General features: G+C 39.7%; 3 protein-coding genes across 4 annotated transcripts; 1 reads left to right on the plus strand and 2 right to left on the minus strand.

Moving 5' to 3' along the window:
- The first annotated feature begins 3,156 nt into the window (after nucleotides 1–3,156).
- LOC120429100 (mitochondrial import receptor subunit TOM20 homolog) lies at nucleotides 3,157–5,440 on the plus strand. The gene is made up of 4 exons (XM_039594263.2): nucleotides 3,157–3,439; nucleotides 3,591–3,678; nucleotides 4,771–4,891; nucleotides 4,956–5,440. Exons 1-4 carry the CDS (start codon nucleotides 3,313–3,315, stop codon nucleotides 5,079–5,081), a joined length of 462 nt encoding a protein of 153 aa, XP_039450197.1. The 5' UTR covers nucleotides 3,157–3,312; the 3' UTR covers nucleotides 5,082–5,440.
- On the minus strand, nucleotides 5,441–8,870 carry LOC120429098 (uncharacterized). The gene is made up of 2 exons (XM_039594262.2): nucleotides 7,994–8,870; nucleotides 5,441–6,750 (listed from the first exon to the last, which is right to left on the minus strand). The coding sequence occupies exons 1-2, from the start codon at nucleotides 8,177–8,179 to the stop codon at nucleotides 5,533–5,535; spliced, it is 1,404 nt and encodes a 467-aa protein (XP_039450196.1). The 5' UTR covers nucleotides 8,180–8,870; the 3' UTR covers nucleotides 5,441–5,532.
- A 10,412-nt stretch (nucleotides 8,871–19,282) lies between these two features.
- On the minus strand, nucleotides 19,283–27,334 carry LOC120429096 (roundabout homolog 2-like). Of its 2 annotated transcripts, XM_039594260.2 has the most exons (7): nucleotides 27,096–27,334; nucleotides 26,518–26,816; nucleotides 25,402–25,588; nucleotides 23,646–25,332; nucleotides 23,446–23,587; nucleotides 23,331–23,382; nucleotides 19,283–23,272 (listed from the first exon to the last, which is right to left on the minus strand). In XM_039594260.2, exons 2-7 carry the CDS (start codon nucleotides 26,594–26,596, stop codon nucleotides 22,174–22,176), a joined length of 3,246 nt encoding a protein of 1,081 aa, XP_039450194.1. In that variant the 5' UTR covers nucleotides 26,597–26,816; nucleotides 27,096–27,334; the 3' UTR covers nucleotides 19,283–22,173. The 2 variants fall into 2 exon arrangements, with proteins under 2 accessions (XP_039450194.1, XP_039450193.1); XM_039594259.2 differs by having other exon boundaries at nucleotides 26,518–27,334.
- Nucleotides 27,335–27,507: the final 173 nt, after the last annotated feature.

Genomic DNA, 27,507 nt, shown 5'->3' on the forward strand with positions numbered 1-27,507 from the left:
GTTTTGGTTGATTTGATATGATTTCAGTTCATTTGGCAATTTTGATCGATTTGGTCATTGTGATCGTTTTAGTCGATTTGGTCATTTTGGCCATTATGGTCATTTTGATCGATTTTGCCGTTTTGGTCATTTTGCTGTTTTAGTCTTTTAGGCGATTTGCTCGTTTTGGTTAATTTGATCGTGTTGGTCATTTGGGCCAATAGGTCATTTTGGTCGATTTGGTCATTTTGATCGATTTGGCCATTTTGATCGATTTGGTCATTTTGGTTGATTTGCTCATTTTGGTCGTTTTGCCTTTTATAGTTATTTTGGCCCGTTTGATCATTTTTGTCGATTTGCTCATTTTGGTCGATTTGGGCATTTTAGTCGTTTTAGGTATTGTGGTAATTTTGGTCGATTTGATCTTTTGGTTCGATTTTGTCGATTTGGTCGATTTGGTCATCTTAGTCGTTTTGAATATTATGTATGGTAATTTTGGTCATTTCGATCATTTCAATCATTTCAGTCGTTTTGGTAATTTTGGTCGATTTGGTCATAATGAACATTTTGATCAAAATTGCCGTTTTGGTAATTTTTCCGTTTCAGTCATTTTGGTCGAATTGCTCATTTTGATAATTTTCACCATATTGATCGTTTTGGTCAATTTGCTCATTTTGGTCAATTTGGTAATTTTGCCATTTTAGTCGCTTTGGTTTGTATGGTAATTTAAGGTCGATTTGATCTTTTTGATCGATTTGGTCTTTTCAGTTCATTTGGCAATTTTGATCGATTTGGTAATTTTCATCGTTTTAGTCGATTTGGTCATTTTGGCAATTATGGTCATTTTGATCGATTTTGCTGTTTTGGTCATTTTTGCTGTTTTAGTCTTTTCTGGCGATTTGCTAGTTTTGATCATTTTGGCCGTTTTGATCGTTTTGGTCATTTGGGCCAATTTAATCATTTTGGTTCTTTTGGTCATTTTGATCGATTTGGACAATTTGGTCATTTTGGACGATTTGCTCATGTTGGTCGATTTGGTCATTTTGGCGTTTTGGGTTTTGTGGTTATTTTGATCGAGTTGATCTTTTGGATCGATTTGGTCGTTTTGGTCGATTAGGGCATTTTGGTTGATTTTGTCGATTTGATCGTCTTAGTCGTTTTGGATATTATGGTAATTTTGGTCATTATGATCATTTTGATCATTTCAGTCGTTTCGGTGATTTTGGTCGATTTGATCATAATGATCGTTTTGATCAAAATGGCCGTTTTGGTCATTTTTTCGTTTCAGTCATTTTGGTCGAATTGGGTACTAAAGCCCTGTGTAAATTTTTATGTACAACGGTAAAAAACACGATTAAAAACCATTTCTGATTACTTTTTTTCATTTTAATGCAATTTTTTTTTTGACAAGACAACATTTTTTCGATGCATCAACTATGGTCCCCTTGGAACGAGCTGTCAAGTAGGAGCTTTTCTGTCAAGAAGGACCGCGAGGTTAATTTTTCAAAATTGGTTTAAAAATCCATTTTAAACTCTTTGTGGTCGTACAAAGGGTCATTATACTCAGAAAAATAAGCTTTATCGCTGTAAACAATAATATCAGCAATCTAAGCTTCATTTTAGGACCCAATTGCTCATTTTGGTCATTTTCACCATATTGATCGTTTGGGTCATTTTGGCCAATTTGCTCATTTTGGTATATTTGGTAATTTGGGCCATTTTAGTCGCTTTGGTTTGTATGGTGATTTTGGTCGATTTGATCTTTTCGATCGCTTTGGCCATTTTGACAATGGAGCATTTCCATTCGAGCAGTTTTTGCATGTTTCTACAATGTATTCCTCAAGGGAAATCTGTCATTTCTACCTCTCGAATCGGGTGCTCCATTGAGTTGTTTGATCGTTTCAGTCGATTTGGTCAATTTGATCATTTTAGTCGATTTAGTCATTTTGATCGATTTGGTCATTTTGGTCGATTTGTTTGTTTTGGTCATTTTGGTCGTTTTGGTCATTTTGGCCATTTTGTTTTTTTTTGGTTATTTTGGTTGATTTGCTCATCGATTGAAAAACACTGATTTATTCCCCCATTTTTGAATATATGGAGCCTAACATTTCAAAAGGGCACATAACTTTTGTAAAGAATAGTGTGACTCGAATGACAGTTTACATAAGGTGTATAAGGGACACACTATTGTCTAAAAAAGTTATGTGCCTTAATGAAATGGCAAGCACGATATGTTTCGTTAAATTTCCCGAGGAATCTGATAAAAATATTTTCAGACAAAGGCTCTTTGGTCCAGACACCGTCTAAACGGCATTTGAAGTTAAAATGTTTGGCTATATTTTTGAAACACCTAACTATTTAACCTTAAGAGTCAAACTTATCATCAAAAGAGCTAAAATCAATTGAAAAGAAGTGAAGTAATATTATTTTAAAAAAGAGGATAAGTGCAAGGATAAGTGTGTATAATTTTATTTGGACATAAAGTCATAAAAAGTTCAAGAATGAGCAAAAAGAAAAGGAAGGTGCAAAATATCTACTTTGAGCATACGGAAGAATACGGCGTCCATTTCGTAGGTCATTACACTCAACCCCCGGTGGTTGGTCACTTTTTCGTTTGACACTTTTTTAGTTTGTACCCCGTTGGTTGGTCAAAGTCAAACTAAAAAGTGACGAACTGTCACTTTTTACACGGCGCTCACGCACACTTTCTAAACAAACGTTTAGTAGTGTGTGTGAACTCCGTGTAAAAGGGGTGTCAAACTAAAACGTGACCCCGTTCGTTTGACAACAGTTGGTGTCAAACCATCGGGGTTTGAGTGTAGTCAATAATGTGGCGTATCCAGGTTTTTAAGCGAAGATGGCGTTCGAATGTTGAACGTCCGAAATGTCAAAATCAATCAGTGGTACCAACATTACGGAAAAAGTGTGCCATGGCATGACAGCCACTTTTTTTTTCCTAATGTTGGTGCTACTGCGCGATTTTGACATTTCGGGCGTTCACCATTCGAACGCCATCTTCGCTTGAAAACCAGGATATGAAAAAAAACCCACAAAAATCTATACAACGTTAATTGTCTGTATGCACTGCTGGAAGGTCGGCGAACAAATTTGACATTTTTTTCAACCCATCTGGCACCCTTGCCAACCCGTTTGACAGTTCGTCACGAGGCAAAACCGCAGAAAGAGGCAAAAGAAACAGAAGACTCGTAGTGTGGTTACGCGAGTAGAAAAGCACGGAAAAGTCAAAACGGGAGTGCGGTTCGGTTGCGAAGCAAAAATCGTTTCAGTTTGGTTGGTCTTGATTCCGGAGGTTCCGACTCCGTCATCGCCGACATGGAGATTAGCAAAACGACGATCGGAATAGCGGCCGGTGTGGCGGGAACATTGTTCCTCGGTTACTGCATCTACTTTGACCACAAGCGCCGCAAAGATCCGGACTTCAAGAAGAAACTGCGGGAGAGTGAGTAGCATAGATGGCGCGCCTCCTTGGAGTGACAAGGAGGGCGCATGAAAATGTCGCTTTCTAACGGGGTGTTCTTTTTCTTTTGGGTCCATTCGTTCATATTTGTTCCGTTCGTGTTATCGTTTCCGAAATGGCCTACCGCGATCAGGGAGGAAAGCTAAAAAAGCAGCATCCGCCGCCTCTGGAGGTCCAAGGTCAACCATGCCGAACATGGCAGATCACGAGGAAGTGCAAAGGTAGGATAAGAAAACACTCCCTGTCCGATCGATTTTCGAGCTCCCTTCCTCCTCCTCGTCCAGAACCGCATACGCACACACTATCACTGACTTGCTGGTAATGTTTTGGAGTGTTTATGTAATCGCAGTTGAAGAAATGGCTCGTTTGCTTGCCTCCTATAAACATGGAAACTTAGTCATATTTTTTTATTCCATTACTTTTGGTGATGATTCAGATTTAATTTTATGTTATAAACATAACATCATTCAAAACATTTCATACCTCCTTAACCTGATAAAAAGTTGTAAACTAACAGGCTCTCGTCACAAATAAACAATCAATTCTTCAATTCTTCAACATTTCTGGAGCAGTACTTGTTCGGTTACTGGGCTGAGGACATAACCCAATTACCGAAAGTTACTCGCTAACTAAACCTATAAAAAATATCACGGCGAAAATCGGCCGTTCTGCCAAATCAAGTATTCACATCTAATCTTATCTTACCCTGGGTCGATATCACTCTCAACATAGGTACTTAGCATTGGCCAAGCCTACTGCGTTAAGTTAACCATGATGATTCTTTAAAAGATGGATTTATTTAGCACGAGAGAACAAACAACAAAACATGTTGGATTCTTCCGCTTATTTACATGTTGAAAAGCAATAAAGGATATATACCCATTTTCGTCACACTAAGCTTTTCGACCTATTCTCGTCACTTTTGCAGTTTGATGCTACTCAAACAAAATTTTCAGATTCTGAGAACTTTCTGTTTTGTGTGGAACACCCTACTGCTCATACTAAACCTACAGCTTAAATTGTGCGACAATTCCATCAAATGCAGTTCCTAGGTTGTGCGCCAAATCCTTTCAATAATAATGCTTATAAATAACAAAGTAACTGTCTTACTCCTCTAAACCCGTTCGTATTCAGTTTATGCAACGCGCCGGTAACATTAATGTTTGCGTTATATCCTTTGGAGTACCGTAAACTTTAATACTGTCAAAAAAGGTGCGTGTGTCAACTTATCACGGAATTGTGTGATTCCATTAGAGTAAACTGAAAAGAACCTTGAAATATTATATAATTACGCCACTGCTTTTTTTCGAAAGATTTTTCTTACAGGAAATCCAAATGGGAGAGGCCCTTATCTCGTCCGGTGACATTGAGAACGGTGTGGAACATCTGGCCAACGCGGTGATTGTTTGTGGCCAACCAGCACAGCTTTTACAAGTAGGATTAACAGAATTTGACCGTAGAAGAGACGGGAGCTTGTTTTTTTTCTAAACTTTTGCAGGTCCTCCAGCAAACTCTGCCATCCCAAGTGTTCACAATGCTGATCAATCGCATGCGACAGTACGGCAACCAAAGCGCAGACAGCGACCGGGCCAAGCTGCAGGACATGAACGACGATCTGGAATAGTTTGCGCGTAACTGTTTCCGCTGATCGGAGATCGACCTGGGGATACCAAAAAGAAGAAAATCAAGTAGTAGGAACTATCCGGCAGTCGCAGTCAGTCGCACATGCAGTTTGAACAGATCCAATACCTTAGCCAGACGAGCAGCAGAACCGTGCTTTAGAACAAATACCTAACCCATTTGGAATGAGAATTATAAGGGGCGATCGCCATTTCGCTGTTAATGAAAAAATGTTTTTTTTGTTTCATTCTGCAGGACGTATTCGAATTTCCATGCAGTTGTCGATCGTTTCGAAATTTTGCAAGTAATTGTTGTATTTGTTGGCGTTCGAAGAGATTTTAAATAAAACTGCTTATAACAAAATCATTTTATGTTTGTCCTTATGTTTATTTTGTAAAATATTGCATATGTTGGAATGTGCTCAGTCTTTGAACGACGATTGGCATCTCTAAGGTTTATTTGCTCACTACCTTACACTGTCCGTTTTCGACAATATCGATTTTAATGTCCCGCAGGTTGGTGTTTCCGTAGAAAAGGTCCTCCTGCAAGGTACCCACGGTGGTCGTTTTCGTCACGGTGTCCGGGTAGTTGTTGGGTGCGTTGGCGAGTTCTTTCGCAAAACTAACGTACGAGTTCAGAACGGGTTCTGCTCCTGGGGAATCCGCCCGAGGTCTGGATGGGATCTTCTCCTTTTCTTGCCGCTGTTCGGCCTGCTCCAGATCGGTGAGAATTCTAAACACAGGCTTGGACGCAGTGGGTTCTGTTTTTTGGATTTTGCGGGAGTTGGATCGTGGTAAGGTGAAGCTTGCTTTCGGATGTGAAATCAGCAACTTCTTCGACGGATCATTGGGAGTAGCTTTCGGTGAGGTCACCGGCTTTCTAAGTGTGTTTGGTATTTTCGTGTCCAGGATAGTGGTCCGACTTGGAGACTGAGTCGTACTCTGACCACTGCGATATGGTTCAGACTTGATTGGAGTAGACAATGGAGAATTGATGATCGGAGAAGGTCCTTCCACTAACGTTACAGGGCTCTTATTGATGGTTTTTGCATCTTGCACAATATCAGTGTGAGAAACGTGACTGCCTTGCTTTGTCAGAGTTTTGATTTGTGACGGCCGAATGGAGGCACTTCCGCTTTTAACCTCTGGCGATAGAATACTATTTTTTAAGCTGTCACTTTGGGCAATAGCGACGTCAATTTTAAGCTCTTTTTGTGGAGTAACCTTCTTGAGTGTTCCTGTTAGGGACGAAGAAGAATTTTCATACGGTTCAATTTTCACTTTTGGCTCCGATTTTATTAAAGCAGTATTGTTCGCAGTTTTTGGTGTCTCAATCTTCGTCGGAAGTTTATTCAAGACAGGGCTTTTAACCAACTCCGCCGTCTGGCTGTTTCCGTTCATTGAACGGGCCGGTTTGGGTGGTGGCAATAGAGAGCTGCTTTTGCCGGCATCACTGCTCGTGTTGTTTACTTTCAACTCCACATCCGTGCGCTTTACCTCTATCTTTTTTTCAATCTCATGATTTTTTGTGGGATCACCACGCTCCACGTCCTGCTTTTTAACCTTTCTTTTCAACGTGTTCCGAAGCTCCTCTTGCAGGGCATCCCTCATTCCGTCAATGGACGCATCATCGTTGCAACCATTCGTCTGGGAAACTTCACTGTTCACTGGAGTCTGTGAAGTATAAATAATTATTCGATATTTTTTTAGTTAATGGTAATTAAAATTATTTCATTTCATGTGTAACGTGTGTGTTTCGATGTAGAACATTATTTGAATTCGGCTGTTTTGGAGACCATCCTCAATCATTGTTAATGACCTTGTTACAACAATGTCCAACACTAATTGCAAAATATGTTCAATCGTTTATTTGTTATAGATTTTTCTTGGCAAAAGTCATTCGTTAATATAAAAATTGAGTTGCAATGAAAATTTAATCGCTTTTCAACTCTTGACTTTTTTTAGATAAGGTCCAATAAACAAATGTAAACATTGAGTGTATCCCGCTTACTCCGATGGACTTTGACATAAGGTGTGAAAGGGATACACTCAATGTTTACATTTGTTTATAGGACCTTATCAAAAAAAAGTCAAGAACTGAACCTGTGCCATAATTTCATTGGTCAGTGATATCTACGTCATCGCGATAATTGCCGAAAACTTGTATTTTTCAATCACGATAAAATCGAAATTAGCGCCCTGGTGTGTTCTCATTATTTTTTGCAGCAGGTATAACTAAAAACGTTCACCTCATATCTTGGTTAAGGCAAAGCGTAGCGCTGCTTATCGCAAAGCCAACCAATGATAAATCGTTTTCCAGGTGTAAAGCACTCTTAACAGGGTTCAATTTTACGTTTTTTTCAGTTGCGATATCAATTTGTAAGGCAATTTGAACTAGATTATCTAGAATGCTTTTAAATTGTTTTAGGTAAAGAACTATAGTTGAAATGTTAGATTCCATTTCTGAAAAAAAATAAGTCAAATTTGTAGCGCAACGCTTTAATAAACAAGACAATTCCTCGCCTCAATCGCAAGCGATTTAAGTAAAACCGATTGTATGGATATAACAAACGAAAACCATACTATTTTCCCACGCTATGTAATTCAAGTTTACTGGAACAGACAGAAATGGGGACAATTTTGCGAAAAATTCAACCGAAAGATACTGTGTTTCGTCACTAAAGTTTCAAATAGCACCATATTCATTGACTTTGCGCTATTTGAAATTTTATCGTTGATTTGATCAGTAGAGAAGACACAACGAGGCAAAGTTCCTACCGGTTTTAGTGATGAATGGCATTGAAGATTAATGATGTTACACAACGAAGATCTGCCGTGCTTGTTGTCAACGTGTGACGTGTTACTTTTTTAATTGTTCATTTTATTTTTTTTTCACGAATTGTTACGTTCTACTTACGCTGGATTTTTTAATGAACGCAGCCGTACTTTTGTCCCTGGTTTTGGTCGGCTTCAAGGTCATTCCATTACGAATGTCCGCCAAAAGTAATCCGGTATCTGCGTTTCCGGTTTTCAAACAAAATTCTTTATTCGCCTTTAGAGGTGGTGGAGGGGGAGGCACAGTTTTTGTGGTTTCCGCGGACATCTTGAAAAGTTCTTCCGACCGATCAAGCACTAAAACTGACACTAAATAAGCTTTAGCAAATTTCTAAGCCAATCGGTACTGCCGTTTATCTTATCTTATCACGCGAATTCCACAGTAAATACTTATCAGCAAGGATTGTATTGGACCACTGACCGAGGAATATTCCTAACTATGCGTTAACCCTTGCGCCACACACTGTAATGGAAACTCAAGTTTGGACTAAACCACTCAAGAGGACTACAACTCGCTGCACTGCAAGTCCATCAAATGACTCACTACGGTTGACCGATGATTTTTTGGCTATCTCGTCAATCTTTTTTTTATCACGCCTTTTTTCCTCTCTTTCGAGGTTTATTGTGCGCCCTGGAGAGGTGACTCACAAACGCGACCACCATGAACCTGTCGGCGAACGAATACTAAGCGAGTTCGCGGGTATGATGAGTAAGGAAACCGCAATTGACTAAGTCGCACTAATTAGAAAAAAAGCAGAGGGCTGGAAACATGCAATGATGCTTTTAGTATTGTGAGAAAAGTGACTTGAACTCAACACGATTGCAATTCAAAGGAAAAAGCATTGAGACCTGAACTAAATTATAGTCCCAAAAACAATTCTGAATCAAAAACGAAAGTCTAAACTCAAACTACTAGATAAACGTTAATCTTCTATCGCAATCAGCTAAACACTACATGCTGAGCACGTTTTTGTTACTTAGCAAGTGTGCCTTGAACACACGTGCAAGCGAGTTCGAACAACGAGTTCGATGAGTAGTGGTGTAGTCTACAAAGGCACGGTAGCATCTTTTTAACCCTGTAGCGCCCAGCATTACCTTGTTTTTACATTGACCTGCAATTTCTCAACAACAATTAAACGCAACTTCACTTCAATTTTCCTCCCGAAAAGAAAGAGTTAAATTTTGATAGTAAGTGTCTGCACATTTGATATTGTTTTTTTTTATTTCACGTGATCCGCAAATTTGAATTCTACATACCTACATAGAACTCCCACACATTTATAACATATTTTTGGTATGAATCATGATTCAACATTTGACTGCCTTCACCATTTTTAGGAGCTCGCCTGTAATTCCTGGCTATTTCACTTACATTAATTACGCTTGTGTGACATGTCTGCTGCCATTAACTAAATGGCGATATTGAAATTCAAACTCCATTCTTAAGGTGGTATTCCATTACAGGAAACTTCGTTTGCAAACGAGACAAGACTCAACCATTTGAGCGTGAACATCTTTTTGGAAATCTGTTTGCGGCAAATTTGTTTTATCGTGTTGAATGTTATTTTGATGTGCTTTAGTCGTTTAAAGCTATCCAGGGCTTTAACCATACCTTATTTTTTATATCATTTCAGGTATCAAACATTTAACAGCTGAGCTCTCCTAAAGTCGCGCGTTGTTCATCCGTCGTGTACGCGTACTATCGTGTTGTAGTGCCTATCCCGCGTCTAGTTCAATCCATTGTATCCTGTGTAGTGCGGTTCGTTCGGTTTCGTGTGTGTTGTGAAGGAACATCTGCCCCTTTGATGCGATGGCATCATATTCTAGAGGCCAAGTACTGAAGAAAGTTGTGAAGATCACGAAGACTTTGCGCCAGTATTACCAGCCAAGACGCCCCATATTCCGCGGGGCGACACTGACCAACTATGGACCATGGACATCGCGCCAAAAAAAAAGGTATTGTGCTGACTTTAAGTATCCCCATTCCCCCTTGTCTCTTGACCGTCAATGGAGCATTTCCATTCGAGCGGTTTTTGCTTTTTTTCTACAATGTATTCCTTATGGGAGAACTGTAATTTCTATCACTCGAATCCGGTGCTCCATTGTTCTCTTAGGTGTTATCTCCTGAGGTTATCTCCTCGAATCGTCTTTTATACTCGATGTGAACATTTATAGTTCTACATGAATATGAAAACTATTGTCTATAAGGCTTTCTATGCCCGGTATCCAAGGGGGTTGACACTCGATCATTCTGGAATAATTCCAGGATCATTCCGGAATAATTGGAATGATGAGGATGATTGTTGTATTAAATGAGTATTTCCACATAATCGTGTAAACGTCAAAACATCGGCAACATAAACAAGTTTTTTTTGCGTGGTTGCGTTTTTGTTTCCATTAAATGGACTCTATTTAAATTTAACTCTATTTTTTCCCCAAAAGCAAGTAACGGTCAGAGGTGTTCGGCGCTCTGCAGGTTCCGGAGCTAATCCTGCTAGTGTCTGCTAGAATGCTGCCAAATCACTGCAGGGACACTCCGTCCCGAACGGAAAAAGTTGAGTTTCCTACTACTAAAAACTGGTCGCCTCCCAACGTGCACCAAGCACGTGGAAGTGGATCTTGCGGAATTTGCCGGTGGAAGAGGACAACAAGCCCCTATCGCAGTCATCACCTCCATCACGACGATCTTCTCCACCAGTAGATGGTCTCGGCGGAGGATTGTCTCGTGGTGAACCAATCCGTCAAGGACGTGGTGGCCGTACTCCGGGACCGCGTTCACTGTTATACTGACGCTGCATTCCCGAAGAGGAATCCAATCGAGACGCATGATGCGCGGGACATGATTCCAGCCAAGTTGGTCAACTGAACGTGTCGAAGGCGGTTTCGATCCGGGAGATAGGGCGGAGAGCATCGGCAAGTTGGTCACGGTTCGAGGAATCGTTGCAACGAGGTGTAGCGCATGATGACGGTGGCCATGTGTGACCGTTACGGCCTTTGGAACCTACGAGCAGTTTCGACCATCACTGGCTCATTGAAGACAAACCGGAGCGTGACAACAATTTTCGTCTGGCCAAACACATCATGAGATCACGGAAGGCAGACTCCATCGCACATCAAAACTCTAGACATGTCGCTGATCTGCCGGTACAGTACATCAGACTGTGCAAACGCAAAAGGCCGGTCATCACGCCGGAACTGTCCGAGTGCATCGTCAACGCGTACGTCAAAGTTCCCCGCGAGGCACGCAGCAACCACGACTCGACCCGAAACTTGCTGGGAATTTTGCGTCTCTTGACCGCCCTTTCCCTACCCCGTCTGGCCGACGAGGTCTACAAAGATGACGTTCAGAAGACCCTCCGTCTGCTGGAAATGCCCAAGAACTCGCTGAACCAAACCGATCAGAAGACCACTTAATAAGTAACTTATTAAATGACAACAGCATCAACATTTTTTTTTGTATTCTCAGCGCCCAAAACAAGATCTTCGCGCTGGTGCGGGAGTTGGCCGGGGCGAGCAAGACGGCCAAGATCTTGGACGCGAAGGAGCGCAGCGCGATCATTGTCTTATTTCTCCTCTACCTTTTTCATCCAGGTGGTTCATATGTTTGTCCTTAGTACAATGTTGTAAGAGAATAAATTGAGTTTTATAAGCAGTAAATGTATCTTTTGAATAAACTTTATTTTATTTTTTTAAACCTTCTAACATCCAAAGCTGTTTGCAGAAATATAAACATCAAATATTCAAATCTGTGTAAAAATGAATTTGAAGGTACAACCACTACGTGTCGAAAGAGGTCCTCGTCGGACCAGTTCACCACGAAACGACGTATTAGGACGTTGTTCTTCACAATAGTGCATTTTTTACTATTCTTAATACTTTTCGGGTCCAGGCCGGCAAGCCTGGAAATGTTGCGCCAAGTCTGACATCACCGAGGATGTATAACCACATAACTTCAGAGCTTCATTGTGCATCTTCGTCGTAAGTTGACCCGTGTAGGCGAGCTCCCGGTTCCCAGTTCTTGAGGTCAGATCACACTCGAGCTGATCCAACTTGTCCGTTCTGCGAACGTCCATTCCGTCGCGTGCTCGGATCGTAGAACACTCGGCATCGCCGGTCATCGTCCAGCAGTTTAAACTTTTTGTCCTGCAGTTCGACGATTTTGATCGGCCACCTTCCTCGGGTCGTCCACTGGCTTAGATATTCCGGCCGGTTCAGGCCCCTGTTTACCTTCTCGTGTGTTCACTAGTACTACGGTCAGTTTGCTGCCGGGCTTCTGACTAAGTTCTTCGTAACTTCTCGCGATGGCCAATCCTCCGTTCGGTGCTTCGTTGGTTCGATGACGAGGTCTTCCGGCTTATACGACATGCTCCGTTTGCCGTCTTTCCACTTCTTGTACTTAAGCGGTTCCAGGTCCGTCTTTTCCGGGTTGGACACGTCGTTGGAGGAAGTTGGGGGGGGGGGAGGTCTTCGGACGAGACACGACAGGGCGCTGTTGGGACCCTTCCTTGTATTCTGGGCGGCCTGCTGCATGGTGGGTTCTCCGTCAGAAGAACCATCTTGTTGGCGAGGTCTGATCCTTCAGCGATTAACGCAAAGACCCGGATTGTATAAAGATTATTGTTTCTTCGACAGAGGAGTTGACGGCGGACGTGCCGGAGTTGTTTTGTTCAAGTCCTGAAAGAGAAATCGTAGTTAAAACCATCTAACTTGTCAAAAATGAAAAAAAAACTTGACCGCGGCCTTGACGTGGTTCTTGTAGGCACCCAGATAGATCAGGACCACCAGCGTGTTTGCATCGATTTTCGTGGGAACTTGGAGTTGCGGGAAAGACGCAGAGTACGGGGACAACGGAACATGACCGTAGTGCGGATCTTGCGCAGCGCAGTTCCAAACGGTTCTGTGACCACATTGTAGTAGCCCCAGTGGCACCGGGGTTGGTTTCTTGGCGCCGAACGCAGTCTTCTTGGTCTTGGCGTCGGCATCAACAGCCTTTTCCGCCGCTCCCTTCTACGCAGCAGAGCCCTTCTTGACCAGTTCCGCTAGCAGCCGAGCAGCACCCATGCGGTTGTCCATCTTCCCCGTCCGGTTAAGGTGGTCCTCCGTGCTCAGCAGCACCACCGGGTGCTGGATTCTGACAGTTTCCGGTTCCGGGTTGGCTACCTCGGTCTGTTTGAGCAGATTCCGGCGGGATTTTGCCTTGAACTTTTGCGGACAATTAAATTTTTCAGCGACACACGATTTGATTTAAGAAGCATGTTTACTTTTTCTCGCAGTTTGACAGAAGATCAGCGCTAACACGCAAAAATTAAATTAACAATAATTTTGGAAAAAGGAATCATTCCACCATCATTCTGGAATAATTCTGGAATGAACGGAATGATTCGAATAAAAATATTCGATGTGTCAACCCCCTTGCCGGTATCACAGTGTCCTGATGCAAATCGAGATCTAGCTGTCACAATCCCTGCGAAATATGTTTTCTTACATTGGGCGGTCAGTTTAAAAAACCAGCTAGAAGTAGCATGATAAACAACTTTTGCGAGACGAGAAAGAGAAAGCAGGTTTCTGATGCAAAGAAACCAACTTCTGTGGCTCTCCGTGGTTTGAATGTGTTGGTAAATATTTGAATAGTAAGCCAATGAATGTTGCCAGAATAATCAGTTCCTTCCTGTTCCCCTCTTTTGTTCTCGGATTATATTGTTGTAAAATTAGCATTGCAGAGGTTCTGCTTTCCACACTGAAAAAATGTTTAACGATGCACGTCAACCAGAGTTTTTGCACCCAGATTTTTGTTACAGATATTTTAGTATCTTCAAAACTACGTGTACTATCGAAATATATTTTTATTCATCCCCTAAACAGTACGTCCACAAAGTAATTTACAACAAAGTTTGACTATTTTTACAATCACATTGTTGCAGGATTGGGTCCGTAAGTTTGACAATTTTGGAAAAATAAGACAACAACTTCCTTCGTTGCTGTGCACCCTTAAACATTAACATGGCAATTAAGTCTCAGACCCACCTTCACGAACAGTTTAAATGTTTAGGGATCTCATCAAAATGCCTCGCGATGTCCAACTAAGTTGTACCTTAGATAAAATCCTACAAGACACAAACCAGACAAAATTTATTAAACTGCCCATAGGAGGATGTTGTTTATTTTAAATTTAAAGGGTATTTGTTCTTATTTTGGGCCTACTAAACCGAGTAATTGTTTTTCCAATGGGATTGTGCAACCCACCAACAAAAACACATTGCCGGTAATTGGAGATTCGGGGGACGGTTCTCATTCGTGTACTGAGCGATGAAAGCCGCGAAGCTGAGTGTCAAGAAGCGGTAAGCAAAAGTGGTGAAAATTTTGGACCTAATGGGCAATCCGCAATTTGCCAAGAATGAAGTGAAGAGTGAAATTTGTATTGCTTTATTTCTAATTTAGAGGAGCGGCCGTGGCTGACTGGTTACGGTGTTCGCTTTGTAAGCGAATGGTTCTGGGTTCGATGCCCATCTGCTCCCAACGAGAAAGTTAAGAGGCAGTATTTGTAAATTTTGCTCGGTTTGTTCTAGAGGTCGTATCGAGGTGCTCCGATTTGGATGAAACTTTCAGCGTTTGTTTGTCTATACATGAGATGAACTCATGCCAAATATGAGCCCTCTACGACAAAGGGAAGTGGGGTAAAACGGGCTTTGAAGTTTGAGGTCCAAAAAACCTAAAAAATCTTAAAATTGCTCGCATTTCCGTAAAACTTCATCAATTCCAACTCTCTTAGATGCATTCGAAAGATCTTTTGAAGCACTTAAAAATGAGCCATAGACATCCAGGATTGGTTCGACTTTTTCTCTTAGCTTTTGCGAATTACTGTCAAAAATGGATTTTTTTAAAACCTTAATATCTTTTTGCAACAGCCTCCAACACCCATACTCCCATAGGTCAAAAGATAGGTAATTACATGGAATATAAGCCTACGGTGTTAACTTTTTGGCCAATCGCAGTTTTTCTCATAGTTTTTCGATTTTTCTATAACAAACATTTTACAACGTTAGTTTTTGCCCTGTAGGCTCCTATAGCGGCACTTTTTGGTCTCAATTTTGTCATATTCGGAATCCTCGGACAATTTCACGTAAGTTAGTAGTATTGGAGTGGTAAATTTGATTTAAAAAATAATAATATAAAACATTTTTGAAAAAAGAAATAGATCTTATTTACCCTGTGATCAATACGTCAAATGCTGTATCAAGTAGGCGAAAACCTGTTTTACCTCTAATCCAACAAATTGTTAAAAAATATTTTAATTCATTCTAAATGGCAATTTTCCAATCAAATTTACAATTCCAATACTTCTAACTTACGTGAAATTGTCCGAGGATTCCGAATATGACAAAATTGAGACCAAAAAGTGCCGCTATGGCGGCCTACAGGGCAAAAACTAACGTTGTAAAATATTTGTTATAGAAAAATCGAAAAACTATGAGAAAAACTGCGATTGGCCAAAAAGTTAACACCGTAGGCTTATATTCCATGTAATTACCTATCTTTTGACCTATGGGAGTATGGGTGTTGGAGGCTGTTGCAAAAAGATATTAAGGTTTTAAAAAAATCCATTTTTGACAGTAATTCGCAAAAGCTAAAAGAAAAAGTCGAACCAATCCTGGATGTCTATGGCACATTTTGAAGTGCTTCAAAAGACCTTTCGAATGCATCTAAGAGAGTTGGAATTGATGAAGTTTTACGGAAATGCGAGCAATTTTAAGATTTTTTAGGTTTTTTGGACCTCAAACTTCAAAGCCCGTTTTACCCCACTTCCCTTTGTCGTAGACTGCCGTTTTACGGCGATATGATGTATACGCCATTGAGGTGATTTTGCTGTAGACACGATTTTCTGTTTTTGTTCATTTTTTCAATTTAAAATGAATAATTTAAGGTCTGCTCTGTAGAAACTGTTAAAAAGTACAATAAAAATGTGGCCCCTACAAAATTTCTTGTTTTGTCCTATTCTCTACGATTTTAAACCACAAACATCATTTGGCCGAAAAAATAGCAATAAAAAATCACTACTTTTCCTTCCCAATGATGTATGTATACATTGCTCGATCAATGCAAGCTATATGTTTTGTGTCAGCTATTTTGACAGCTGAGCGGATTAAGGGAATGCATTGTCCACGTGGATACTTTAAGGGGGGGGAGGGTATAAGGGAGCGTTCTTTTATTACGTAACGCAGTTGGGGGAGGGGGGGAGTCGGTGGCCGTGTTACGCTCCATACAATTTTTTTTAAATTTGTATGGACATTTTGTTACGAGGGGGAGGGAGGGGGTCTAAAAATCTAAAAAAATTTTTTTGCGTTACTGCGATTGTCTACGCTCCATAAAAACATTTTTGCATGAACAATTGTCCGTAAGGGAGGTGGGTAGGTCCAGAATTTTCAAAAAAGTGTCTTCGTGGATGTGGATAAGGGGTCATCCATTAAGTACGTCACATTAAAATCAGCCAAAATTTACTCCACCCTCCTTTGTCACGATTTCCCTATGCTTTTAACACGCAATGTCACGCTTGCTCAAAACCCCCCTCTTCCCTCAGAACGTGACGCACTTTATGGATGACGCCTAATGGACGTCCCCTTAAGAACTAAATCGAAATAATGTAATAAAATATTGCCCAGTCTTGATTTGGTCCCAAAACCTCAAATCAACATTCAAACAGTATTGAATTTGACTTCTATCAATTCTCAATGTATACATACATCATGATGAGTAAAATTGGCGTATACATCATAGTTTGTTTGCTTAATAAAATGGGCCCCAGAGCAGCTTTTTGAAAAATTCTTTCGTCAGGAGGTAGCTTTTAAGATTCTTTATCAGACTGTACAATAAAATTGAAAATGACCAAAATGGCGTATACATCATATCGCCGTAAAACGGCAGTAGAGGGCTCATATTTGGCATGAGTTCATCTCATGTATAGACAAACAAACGCTGAAAGTTTCATCCAAATCGGATCACCTCGATACGACCTGTTACACATTGGTGAAAAACTCGCTCTTAAGAACACATAAATTTGAAATGATGAATATGAACGAAAAATCAAAGTCGCTCGAGGCGGGGTTCGATCCCCCGTCCTTTGGATTGGTAAGCAAAAAATGCTAACCACTAGGCCATGACGACTTGGTGAGCTTGGACTGGAATTAGGAATACTGTTACAGAGAGCGAGTTGTGGCGCTATAACCACGGCAAATAGTGTCCAGGGCATTCGTGGAAATACAATGTCCCATCCCAGAGGGTCCCGGAGTACCAAACCTTCTTAGCATGGTGCTCCCAACGAATACAACCAAATCTCGGAGCGTATGGTGGTGTGTCCCCACGCTTCTTCCTCCCCTGTCGATTCAGAATTGTGTTGTTGTTCGAACACTCAGTGCTCAAACTCAACCCAATTACGAGTCATCTCTGCGATATGGCTTTACGCAGTAGGCCTGGCCGCTTTAACGCTTGTGATGTTTCAATGCATTCTAATGCAATGGCGCACTACAAATGTTAATAAATGACAAGAAGAGTGCTAGGCGTCATCTAACCTAAGGCACTCTCCAGGATCCCTTCGAAAGATTGGCTGCGCTAGGGTCTGATTAGATTAGATTAGACAATGTATTCCTTATGGGAGAACTGTAAGTTCTATCACTCGAATCCGGTGCTCCATTGTTCTCTTAGGTGTTATCTCCTGAGGTTATCTCCTCGAATCGTCTTTTGTACTCGATGTGAACATTTATAGTTCTACATGAATATGAAAACTATTGTCTATAAGGCTTTCTATGCCCGGTATCACAGTGTCCTGATGCAAATCGAGATCTAGCTGTCACAATCCCTGCGAAATATGTTTTCTTACATTGGGCGGTCAGTTTAAAAAACCAGCTAGAAGTAGCATGATAAACAACTTTTGCGAGACGAGAAAGAGAAAGCAGGTTTCTGATGCAAAGAAACCAACTTCTGTGGCTCTCCGTGGTTTGAATGTGTTGGTAAATATTTGAATAGTAAGCCAATGAATGTTGCCAGAATAATCAGTTCCTTCCTGTTCCCCTCTTTTGTTCTCGGATTATATTGTTGTAAAATTAGCATTGCAGAGGTTCTGCTTTCCACACTGAAAAAATGTTTAAACATTAACATGGCAATTAAGTCTCAGACCCACCTTCACGAACAGTTTAAATGTTTAGGGATCTCATCAAAATGCCTCGCGATGTCCAACTAAGTTGTACCTTAGATAAAATCCTACAAGACACAAACCAGACAAAATTTATTAAACTGCCCATAGGAGGATGTTGTTTATTTTAAATTTTGAGGGTATTTGTTCTTATTTTGGGCCTACTAAACCGAGTAATTGTTTTTCCAATGGGATTGTGCAACCCACCAACAAAAACACATTGCCGGTAATTGGAGATTCGGGGGACGGTTCTCATTCGTGTACTGAGCGATGAAAGCCGCGAAGCTGAGTGTCAAGAAGCGGTAAGCAAAAGTGGTGAAAATTTTGGACCTAATGGGCAATCCGCAATTTGCCAAGAATAAAGTGAAGAGTGAAATTTTCTATTGCTTTATTTCTAATTAAGACAAAAAAGTGAATTATTCTTACCCACCAAATTGAAGATAATGACAGCACGCATCATTCTCAAGTGGCAGATTCCTGCCAGATTTGGTGAAATGCACAATTTCGTTGAATTAAGTTTGGTAGACCCAAAATAGGTACTAGGCCAAAAATAAGGACAAATACTCTACACAGAAAAAAAAAATGATGGTAATATTCATCAGGAAATGGTGACAGATTTTGTGGCTAAAAAAATGATGAATTTTACCCCAGAAAATGATTTATTTTCTTCAGTTTTTGATGAATATTCATCAGGTTCACATTTTTACACATTTTTTATGTAATATTACTAAAAAAAAAGAGGTAATATTCAACCTACCAAATTTTCAACATTCCAAAATTCAACTTTTTTTTCTGTGTATGTCAATACAAAGCCAGTGGGAATTGCTGTGTTGCTTTATTTCCTAAACATGGTTTGAATAAACTTTTCGATAATTTATTCAGTTTGGTGCTCATAAACAAGATATTTGTTTAGAAATCATGATTTGATTTAGCCTTTGATTAGAAACATTTTTAAATATGCTTGATTAAAATTTACTTTACTTACCGCGACCACGACCGATGTCTCTATTGTTGGCTTCAGAATGTCCTGTTTGACTGTTTGGCTTTATGGAAATCTGAGAAACAGACCCATTTCAAGGGCTTCCCTGTGGATGCAACCTTCAAGGGCTTGGAAGACATATTGCGGAGTTCTTTCAAATTACTTTTTGTAATAAAATCTTTTTTTATCAATGAAAAACTGCTAACCTGTTCATTTTATTTCTAGTATTATTTTTTTTTGTAATTTGTCTCGATTTTGTTTTCCCTTTTTAAAAACTAGTATCTAAAATTTGTTAAACACAAAAGTAAAAGTAAAATATGGCCAAACTCTCTAGCTTCTGTATGTTTTTTTTCTTTTTTCCGTTTCACGCTTTTGTTGTTTCTTTTTTCTCTACTTAACTATGCATCATTTTGTTCTTACTTGTTTATGAGATTACTATATATGTAATAGAGATAGCATTAAAGCGAAAAAATGCGAATAATATGGCTTGGAGATATATACGCGCGTATTATTTTTGTTGTTGTTTTGTTTAGTTATGGTTGGAATTTTTTCCTGGCATCGTTTAGCCGCAGCTTTCGCAAAATTAACAAACCCTTTCTTATGTACTAATTTAGATTTATCGGTTAGTGTTTTTCTTAAACAAAAAAAAAACGAATGCATGAGATTTTTTTATGTTTTCAATCTTTGGTAAATGGAAATGTTTGTGAAATTTATAGAAGCAACATTTCTGGCAAAATAGGTTTCAATTCAAAAATGGGTAATTTATTGAATACTGCTTTCTAAATTCAATATTTCAACACTTTCTAGGAACAAAGAGAAAACATTTTTTAACGCATTGCGTTTGTTGTTTACCAAAGAATTGGAGAGAAAGTGACTTTTTTGTTTCTATATTCATCGATGAAGTGTGTTTAGTGATAAATTGAGTAACTAGGAGATGATGCATGATGTTTTTTGTATTCTTCTACACGGGAATAATATAAATGGTTCATTTCTGTTGTGGCTTGTCTTTGTTAGATAATAGAATTGAATTGGTTTTTAGTTTAGCTTTGTATTGTTTTCCTTTTTGTTTGTTATTTATTCTCTATGAATCTAATGTCTCTAGTGATATTTGCTAATAATAATGTAAAATAAGTCTTCTTGAGTTTTTTTTCTGTTCTTTACCCTCTACTTTTTGCTTATATGTTATTTTGTTGTATGCTTTTATTAATAAGTTGATTATGCTTGGATTATTGCATTTAATACATATATTTTGCTGCTTTGTTCTTTCACTTCTCCATTTTCTTGTCAATTTATCGTAATAGCTACTATTAAGGCAATAAATTAATTAATGTAATTATAATGCATTGTTCTGCCGTCCAATCCGGTCTAAATATAATATTTTTACCATTATATTGGTTGTTGATAATACCTTCCAATATTGTGCAATAAAAATCTTTGACAAATGTGATCAGAGTTTTGAATGGCATTAACTCCTCTTCGCTTGTTTGCAGTATTTTTCATGTGATTTTGTGTTTTTTTGTGTGTGTTTCGTGTACTTTGTGAATGAGTGTATTTGTATTCATGTGCATTTTCATTTCGTGGTTTACTTCATTCCTCCTTTAAAGTTAGATATAGTTACTCAATTATTTGTGTTTTCATTATTTTAGTTTTTGTTTATCACAGTTGATATTTTCGCGTCATTTGTGTCATATGTTTTGATTTTTTGTTCGCTTGTGTCAAAATTTTGAATGTGAATTATATGTTCATTTTGTAATTTCATACATTTCCGCGATTTGTCTGCAAACATCAAACTTGAAATAAATCGACCCGAAAACGTTGTACTCGCAAACTTATCGTTTTCCATTTGACTTTTTTTAAATACACGAAAATAAGAACACATCGGTCATTCTGCCTTGCAAACAAAATGCAAATAAATAAACTATACAGAGTTTTCGACGTTTTGTTTCTCCGTAATTTTGTATTTAACTTAATGCATATTTACTACCAACATTATTTTTTTACATCTTTGCTTTTGCTCCTTTCCTACCATTGTATTTGGTATTTTGTCATTGTTGCATCACGTTACTGTATTTAGGTTGAGTTTAACCTTTTGGGTTTTCCTAGGGCGTGGATGGGCGGATGTGTTACAATCAACTACCCTGTTCCACGCGGTTTTCATGGCACAATTAGTATGTTTATACGCTGTTCGCTCTCTTGATGACGTTTGCTTTGTAAACTTGAATTGGTAAATAAGATTTGATGTTTCAAAAAGGTGTCAGACTAGGCTTGAATAATCCAACAATTGTTAAAAACACACACATGGTGACTCGAATTTTATCGGGTTTGGAAGCGTTTTTGGTCAATTTATTTTCGAGTGTAAATGAACGTTGTAAAATCGGCATATTGTTTTATATTTCATAAAAAAACTAAATTTTAAGGTATAAGAAAAAAAATAACTTTTTTGTTTACTTTTCCATATATTTTTGACGTGAGTGTTGTTGGACATTCCAAGCCTAATCTGTCAGCATGGAATTTGTAGTTTGGTTGTTTTTTTAGTAACTTTTGAATAATCAAATAAACAGCTAAAATATGATATAAGAGAGCGTTGACACCAACTTGTAAATAATTTGACATCAATGAAAATATGTTGCTGGGACAACAAAAATAAATACAACTGCAAATCATTTGAACGAAGTGATAACTTGTGAGTGCGTCCAATAAAATTTTACCAATCATCAGTTTGTTTCTCGTGGTTGATTTGTTAAACTAGTTTTTTGTTGTGGTAGTGTGTGTTTTTAGTGTTATTTTTGAGGTCCCTAAAGCTTACTTGGAGGAGAGGGAGGAAATGTGGAGTTTGCGTTGGTAAGTGTACAGCTCCTGCGGGACTTCGAAATATTTTTTTTTCGTTTTAGTTTGTTTTATCTGGTTTTGTTAGGTAAAAGTTAATGATGCTACAGAGAAAGTTGTTATAGCAGTTTTTTTTAGTTTGCTGCTTGTTTTTTGTTAATTCAGAGAAAGGGTGAATCTTTGTTTTTTTTTTGTTTTTCGTTATGATATAATTAGAGTTGAGTTTTAGCATTGTTTAGTCTAGAAATGTATTACGTAGTTGATAGTGGTAACTTTATCGAATAAGAGTGCGATTGTATTTTCTATCACTACTTTTGGATCTACTTCTGCTACGTTTCGTCCGAGCAGGAGCCCACCGGTTGTCGCTGTCGCTTTCGGAGCTTTGCCCAGCGCTATGTTGGCTGACGTAATTGTTGCTATTACTGGATACACTGTTTATGAGGTGGCCTCTAGACGTTGTATTGATGCCTATTTTCCGCGCAATAATTGGGCTATCGGTGGTACCACCTGTGAGATATTTACTGTTGAAGGGTGTCTCTGGACAGGGAGCAGGTGGACTCGCCGGTTCGAAGCCCATGTCCTCGGCAAACTCCATGTTCATGTGACGGTAAAATTCTTCTGTTGGCTCTCCAGCTTGGCTGAAGTAGTTTACCTGTTGATCTGGGCGGAAGCATTGCTCGTACAGCACCGATCCACTTTCGTAGTCGTTCTCGGAGTACATTTCACCATTATTCATCGTCATAGCAGCAGGATGATGAGGACGAATCCAATTCTGTGGGAAGCTTGGAATCGGAGGGGGCATCGTGTCCCACCGGTTCGGCATTGGGGGTGGAGCGTGATTCTTGCGCATCATTTGGGGTGACAAAGCGGCAGGATTGGTTCTGATCGTCATCGGTGGGCGGTATGTACCGTATGGGTGGTCTGGTGGAGGAGGCAGCACATCTGATATGTTGATTGGCTCCCTGAGGGGGGCATTATATTCACTGGACACAGGACTGCACTTCATGCACGACTCTTCCGAAACTGTTCCCCCACGTTGCAGTGTCACTGTTGCGTACGGCTCCGGAGGTATGCAGGTGTTGTTTTTGATATTTTGTGTGTTGTTTGTAAGCTCAGCATATTCCGACGTACTCGGAGGGTCCAACGAATGCGATGGCTTCACCAGCGTATTTCCATGCAACCAAAGTGTGTGCTGCTTATCTGGGATAATTGTCGTCACGGATGGGCCAGGATATGATGCCTTTACGCTTTGCTTTTTGCGAACGGTCCAAAAGATGGCAAATACCGCCCCTCCAATCAGACAGACGCAAAGAATTACGAGTGCGGTGCCGGACATCCACGAAGACATCCAGTAGCTTGGAGTAGGGTCGGTCCTGGATAGAAGTACACTCATTATATCACTTTACTTGTTTTTAATTTAATTTCAATTACCTGACAATATTCTGTGGGTCCATATGCAACGTAGTCGGTAAACTGTAGGGTCCTGGAATAGCAAAAGTAAGATGTAAAACGATCTGCAAAACTTGAATACCAAAAATAATTTTACCAATTCCACCGGCAGTTAAACTAGCCACTTTTGCAATGTACATTCCACCTGGCGTTAAACTGTTGATCACCACCGACTGGGTGGTTGAGTTCAACACCATTTGACCCAAAACTTTGTTGGTAGCGTTGGATTTGATTTGAATCTGTGGAATATAGCCAAAAATGAGAAGAAATGGTTATCAAATAGAATACGATGCATACCTTATACCCTGTGAGCTCTCCATTTAGCAAATGCGTAGGTGGTGGTGACCAACGTACGAAAGCAGCTGTCGTGTTTATAACACCAACTCTCACATCCGTGGGAGCAGCGGACGGAGCTCCGTCCAATGTTTTGCCCTGCCGGATATTAGAAACCGATCCGGACAAACCTTCCGGAATGCTGGCAAATATTTCGTACTCGGTGAATGGGCGTAAATCGTTCAGAGTGAATTCTTTCAGATTGCTGGTGGTAACTTGGCTTTCAAATGATGAGTTGTAAAGAAAGCTACTCATCGGTTCGTTGGCTATTCGGTAGTACATTCTCAAAGGCATTTTGGTCGCACTGTCGGTAACGTCCCACGAAACACCAATCGAGCTGGCAGAGATGGTAAACACATTGTTCAGGACAATAAACTGTTCGCTGACCCATCGGCTTTGGTCGTACGTATGAATCTGTTCCTTCCGTGCTTCTAGTGATTCATCTTTGTCTAAAACTTTGATGAAAATCTTCTTCACGATGCTACCGGCTTCATTGATGGCTGCACAAGCGTACCACCCTTCATCACCTTTGCCAACGGCTTTTAGCGTGAGTCCTCCGTTGTCTTCGAAATGAGCAACACTGTTACTTTGAGGAGACGGAACAGTACTGGAGATCGCTTCCATTTCGATACTGGGCTCTACAGATTCTCGTTTGCTCCGAACCAAATGTATTCGGGAAGAATGTGGCAGCTGAAACAGCGTCTTTTCTGATACAGGTTCGATCTTAATTGACCAGTTTCCGAAAGACTCGGGTGCGAAGGAGCGAATATGGTTAGATGATGTTTTAAGCACAATGCTTCGCTTTGACTTTTCCATGGGCTTGTGACTTAACAGTGGTTGGCTTTGAGGACCGCTGCTTGTATTGTTAACATGTGGCTTATCAATTCGATCCCACAGTATTCGCACTGTTGGTCTACCTTTTGCCCGACATGGTAGCGTGATTCCTTCCCCTTCCCGAATAACGACGTCGACTGGGGCTTCCAAAAATGTAGGCGCTTCGTAAACGTACAAGTAAACGGATATGGTCACATTTCCGCCCTCGTTATGTCCCTCGCAGATGTACTTTCCCTCGTCATCTTGCCGGGCATCTTCTATTCTCAATGTGTTATCCAACAGTTTCCGAGATCGCCCTTCAGGAAGGCGGCCACTTTCTTTGCGCCAAGTTACAACCGGCTTTGGATCACCAGCCAGTTCACATGGTAGATCAAATCCTTCACCTTCGAGTACCTCTGTATCGTGAGGACTTTTCACAATTGTGGGAGGTGCCAGTACCTTCAAATAAGCTGGCGGTGTTGTCTTGGTACCTGCCATACTCTGTGCTGAGCACTCATACTTTCCAGTATCATTAGGTTGGATTTCTGATATCATCAAACTACCTGAATCTACCATCGATAATCGTTTGCCACTTATATCCAGCAATTTGCCATCCTTTATCCACAACACTGACGGCTCTGGTATGCCTCTAGGAGGAGTACAATTGAGGATAACAGGACCTCCCACAAGAGCAACGGTATCTTTGGGAATCGCTCTGAACTCATCTTTGAGCATTGCAATTTGCAGAGTTGCATTTCTACTGACTGCCACTCCAGCTGAGTTTTGTGCCTCACAATGGTACACACCTGCGTCTTGTTCTCGTTTATTTTGCATTACTCTGAAAATAAAAATAAATATACATCATTTAATACCAACACCCAGCGCTATGAAATGAGATTGTATTTACTTTAAAAAGAATAGTGAACCCTCTGGTAAAATAACACGTCGATCGGAAAGACCAAGCGGTGATCCATTATGGTACCAGGTAATTTCCGGCGGAGGACGTCCTGCAGCTTTGCAATTTAGTGTAAGCGGTTCTTCTTTGGCAGCCACTGCATCTGCCGGATGTTCGATTATCCGCGGTCGAAGTTGCGCTGGAGAAAAAAAAAAATAATGTCAAAAAATAAAATAAAAACAAATCCATAATTTGTGCCCTCTCAAAGGGCGCGCTACTGTGGGGTGGGGTGGGATGAAGATCAGTCAGCTCTCAAAAATTGAGATTTCCTCATCGTATCATAAATACACAGCAGCAACAACCGCTGCCCTGTGCTAACACTTGGGACTGAACCAGACGCACATCTTCATAGACGCAACGCTCATCGTGCGTGTATAGACATTCTGATTTCGAATGTGGCAGATATTTGAAGAGTGCGTCGTGATGGACCGCTCTTGAAAATGATGCCGAAATTTGTGTTGGAGAATAGCTGCAGTGAATTCATATTAGTTTTTTTTATTTATGAAATAATATTATATAAAATTTAATTTTGATTCCATAAATAAACAAAAAAAAGTCGCTCTACAGTAACTACAGAAATAGCATTAAATTTAGTTTTTCTCTGATTTTGCATTTTTGGTTGAAGAGTTTCTTAATTATGCTGAGAGCACTTGAAAGCTTAATGTGATTGCAAAAAAATAGCTGAATTGTTTAAGTCAGATATTAAATTACGATAGAAAATTGTTGATTACTAACGAAAAACTATAATTCCTTTAAAAATTTCCTTTTTTCTAATTTTATTTATGCTTTTGTTTATTTATTTTTTTTTTGTTCGGCAAAGTTCAAATTATGCCGATATTATATTGATTTTTAGCAAGCAGAAGCTGTATGCTGCTGGCTCATCTTTTTTTTGTTGGGCATTGTCGGCAGCAGCGGCATGTGGGAATGTGCTACTAGCAAATCGATACGCTTTCGCCGCTGCGGGAATGATGAATTTCAGATGCTCTGACTAATAATTCTGCCAGCAAATGTTTAAAATTGACGATTTAGGAGAGGGGAAATTAATTGAAGGGAAATGTTTGTTGTTACCTTCTACTGGATTATATAAACCGCCGATGATTATCGTGCTCAACAAAGCAGACAGCAGCAGGCTTGAGCATTGATCCATCCTTATCTTTGTTGTTGTTTTTCGCCTATCCTTGAATTGAATTTTCTCTCTCAAACTGCACAAATGGTTGGCCAATATTCACTTTTTTCACCTTTTTTTGAATCCTTTGACATTTACCAGCCAAATAAACAATTAATCATATTTTCACTGTTAGATTGAGGAAATCACGGCATTTTCCAGTTCACATACTCTTAACATAATTTTCACTGTTTTTTGCATACTAAAAACATGAAAAACACTAAATTATAAATCAGCAATAAGTCTGGCAAATTTGATCGATTATAATTCTAAGAAAACAATTTGTACCCAATTTTGCAGAGATAAAAACATTCATTGCTGAATAGAAACACAACTTTTACTTAAAATTAAACCCCCGCAATATGTTTCTGGTGATGCATTCGCTCTCTTTTTTCACGCACTCGCTTTCCACTTCCAAACTTCTATTTTTTCCACAGCTTGCAAAAAAAAAAACTTTTTCCTCAATACGTCAGGCACTAACCAGAACATGATCGCCTGCCATTAATAATGAGTGTACGGACAATCACTTATTAAACACAATACCGCGGCTTAAAAACGACTTCATGCATCGTTCAAACACTGTAGCGCGTTCCTAATCGCATTTTCGGACCATTTTCGAGTTCCAAAACCGACGGAAACGTGAAAAATCATTTTTTTAAGAAAACACTCCCAAAACAACATGTACACACTTTTCCGCAGTTGAAATCATTCTACGAACAGAGTATGAAGGGGGTGCCTGCAGTGTGGGTGTATTCGTGTGAACGAGTATTAATGCGTTACCTATTATATATTTTTAATTTTAAAATTGACCCTTCATGTTTTCTTCTCGAATAAAATTGTTTTTTTACGTGTTTGTCTTGATTTGTGTAGAACATCTACGCATAAAACATATG

Source organism: Culex pipiens, chromosome 2 (genome assembly GCF_016801865.2).
Source record: "Culex pipiens pallens isolate TS chromosome 2, TS_CPP_V2, whole genome shotgun sequence".
NCBI lineage: Eukaryota > Metazoa > Arthropoda > Insecta > Diptera > Culicidae > Culex > Culex pipiens.

Coding starts and splice junctions, on each gene's coding strand:
- LOC120429096 (XM_039594260.2), bottom strand. CDS start 26,596: ATGGATCAATGCTCAAGCCTGCTGCTGTCTGCTTTGTTGAGCACGATA. Junction 23,588..23,645: donor GAGAGCTCACAGGGTATAAG/GTATGCATCGTA, acceptor TATATTCCACAG/ATTCAAATCAAATCCAACGC. Junction 23,383..23,445: donor TTTAACTGCCGGTGGAATTG/GTAAAATTATTT, acceptor TTGCTATTCCAG/GACCCTACAGTTTACCGACT.
- LOC120429100 (XM_039594263.2), top strand. CDS start 3,313: ATGGAGATTAGCAAAACGACGATCGGAATAGCGGCCGGTGTGGCGGGA. Junction 3,440..3,590: donor CAAGAAGAAACTGCGGGAGA/GTGAGTAGCATA, acceptor TACCGCGATCAG/GGAGGAAAGCTAAAAAAGCA. Junction 3,679..4,770: donor GATCACGAGGAAGTGCAAAG/GTAGGATAAGAA, acceptor TTTTTTCGAAAG/ATTTTTCTTACAGGAAATCC.
- LOC120429098 (XM_039594262.2), bottom strand. CDS start 8,179: ATGTCCGCGGAAACCACAAAAACTGTGCCTCCCCCTCCACCACCTCTA. Junction 6,751..7,993: donor CGTTCATTAAAAAATCCAGC/GTAAGTAGAACG, acceptor TATACTTCACAG/ACTCCAGTGAACAGTGAAGT.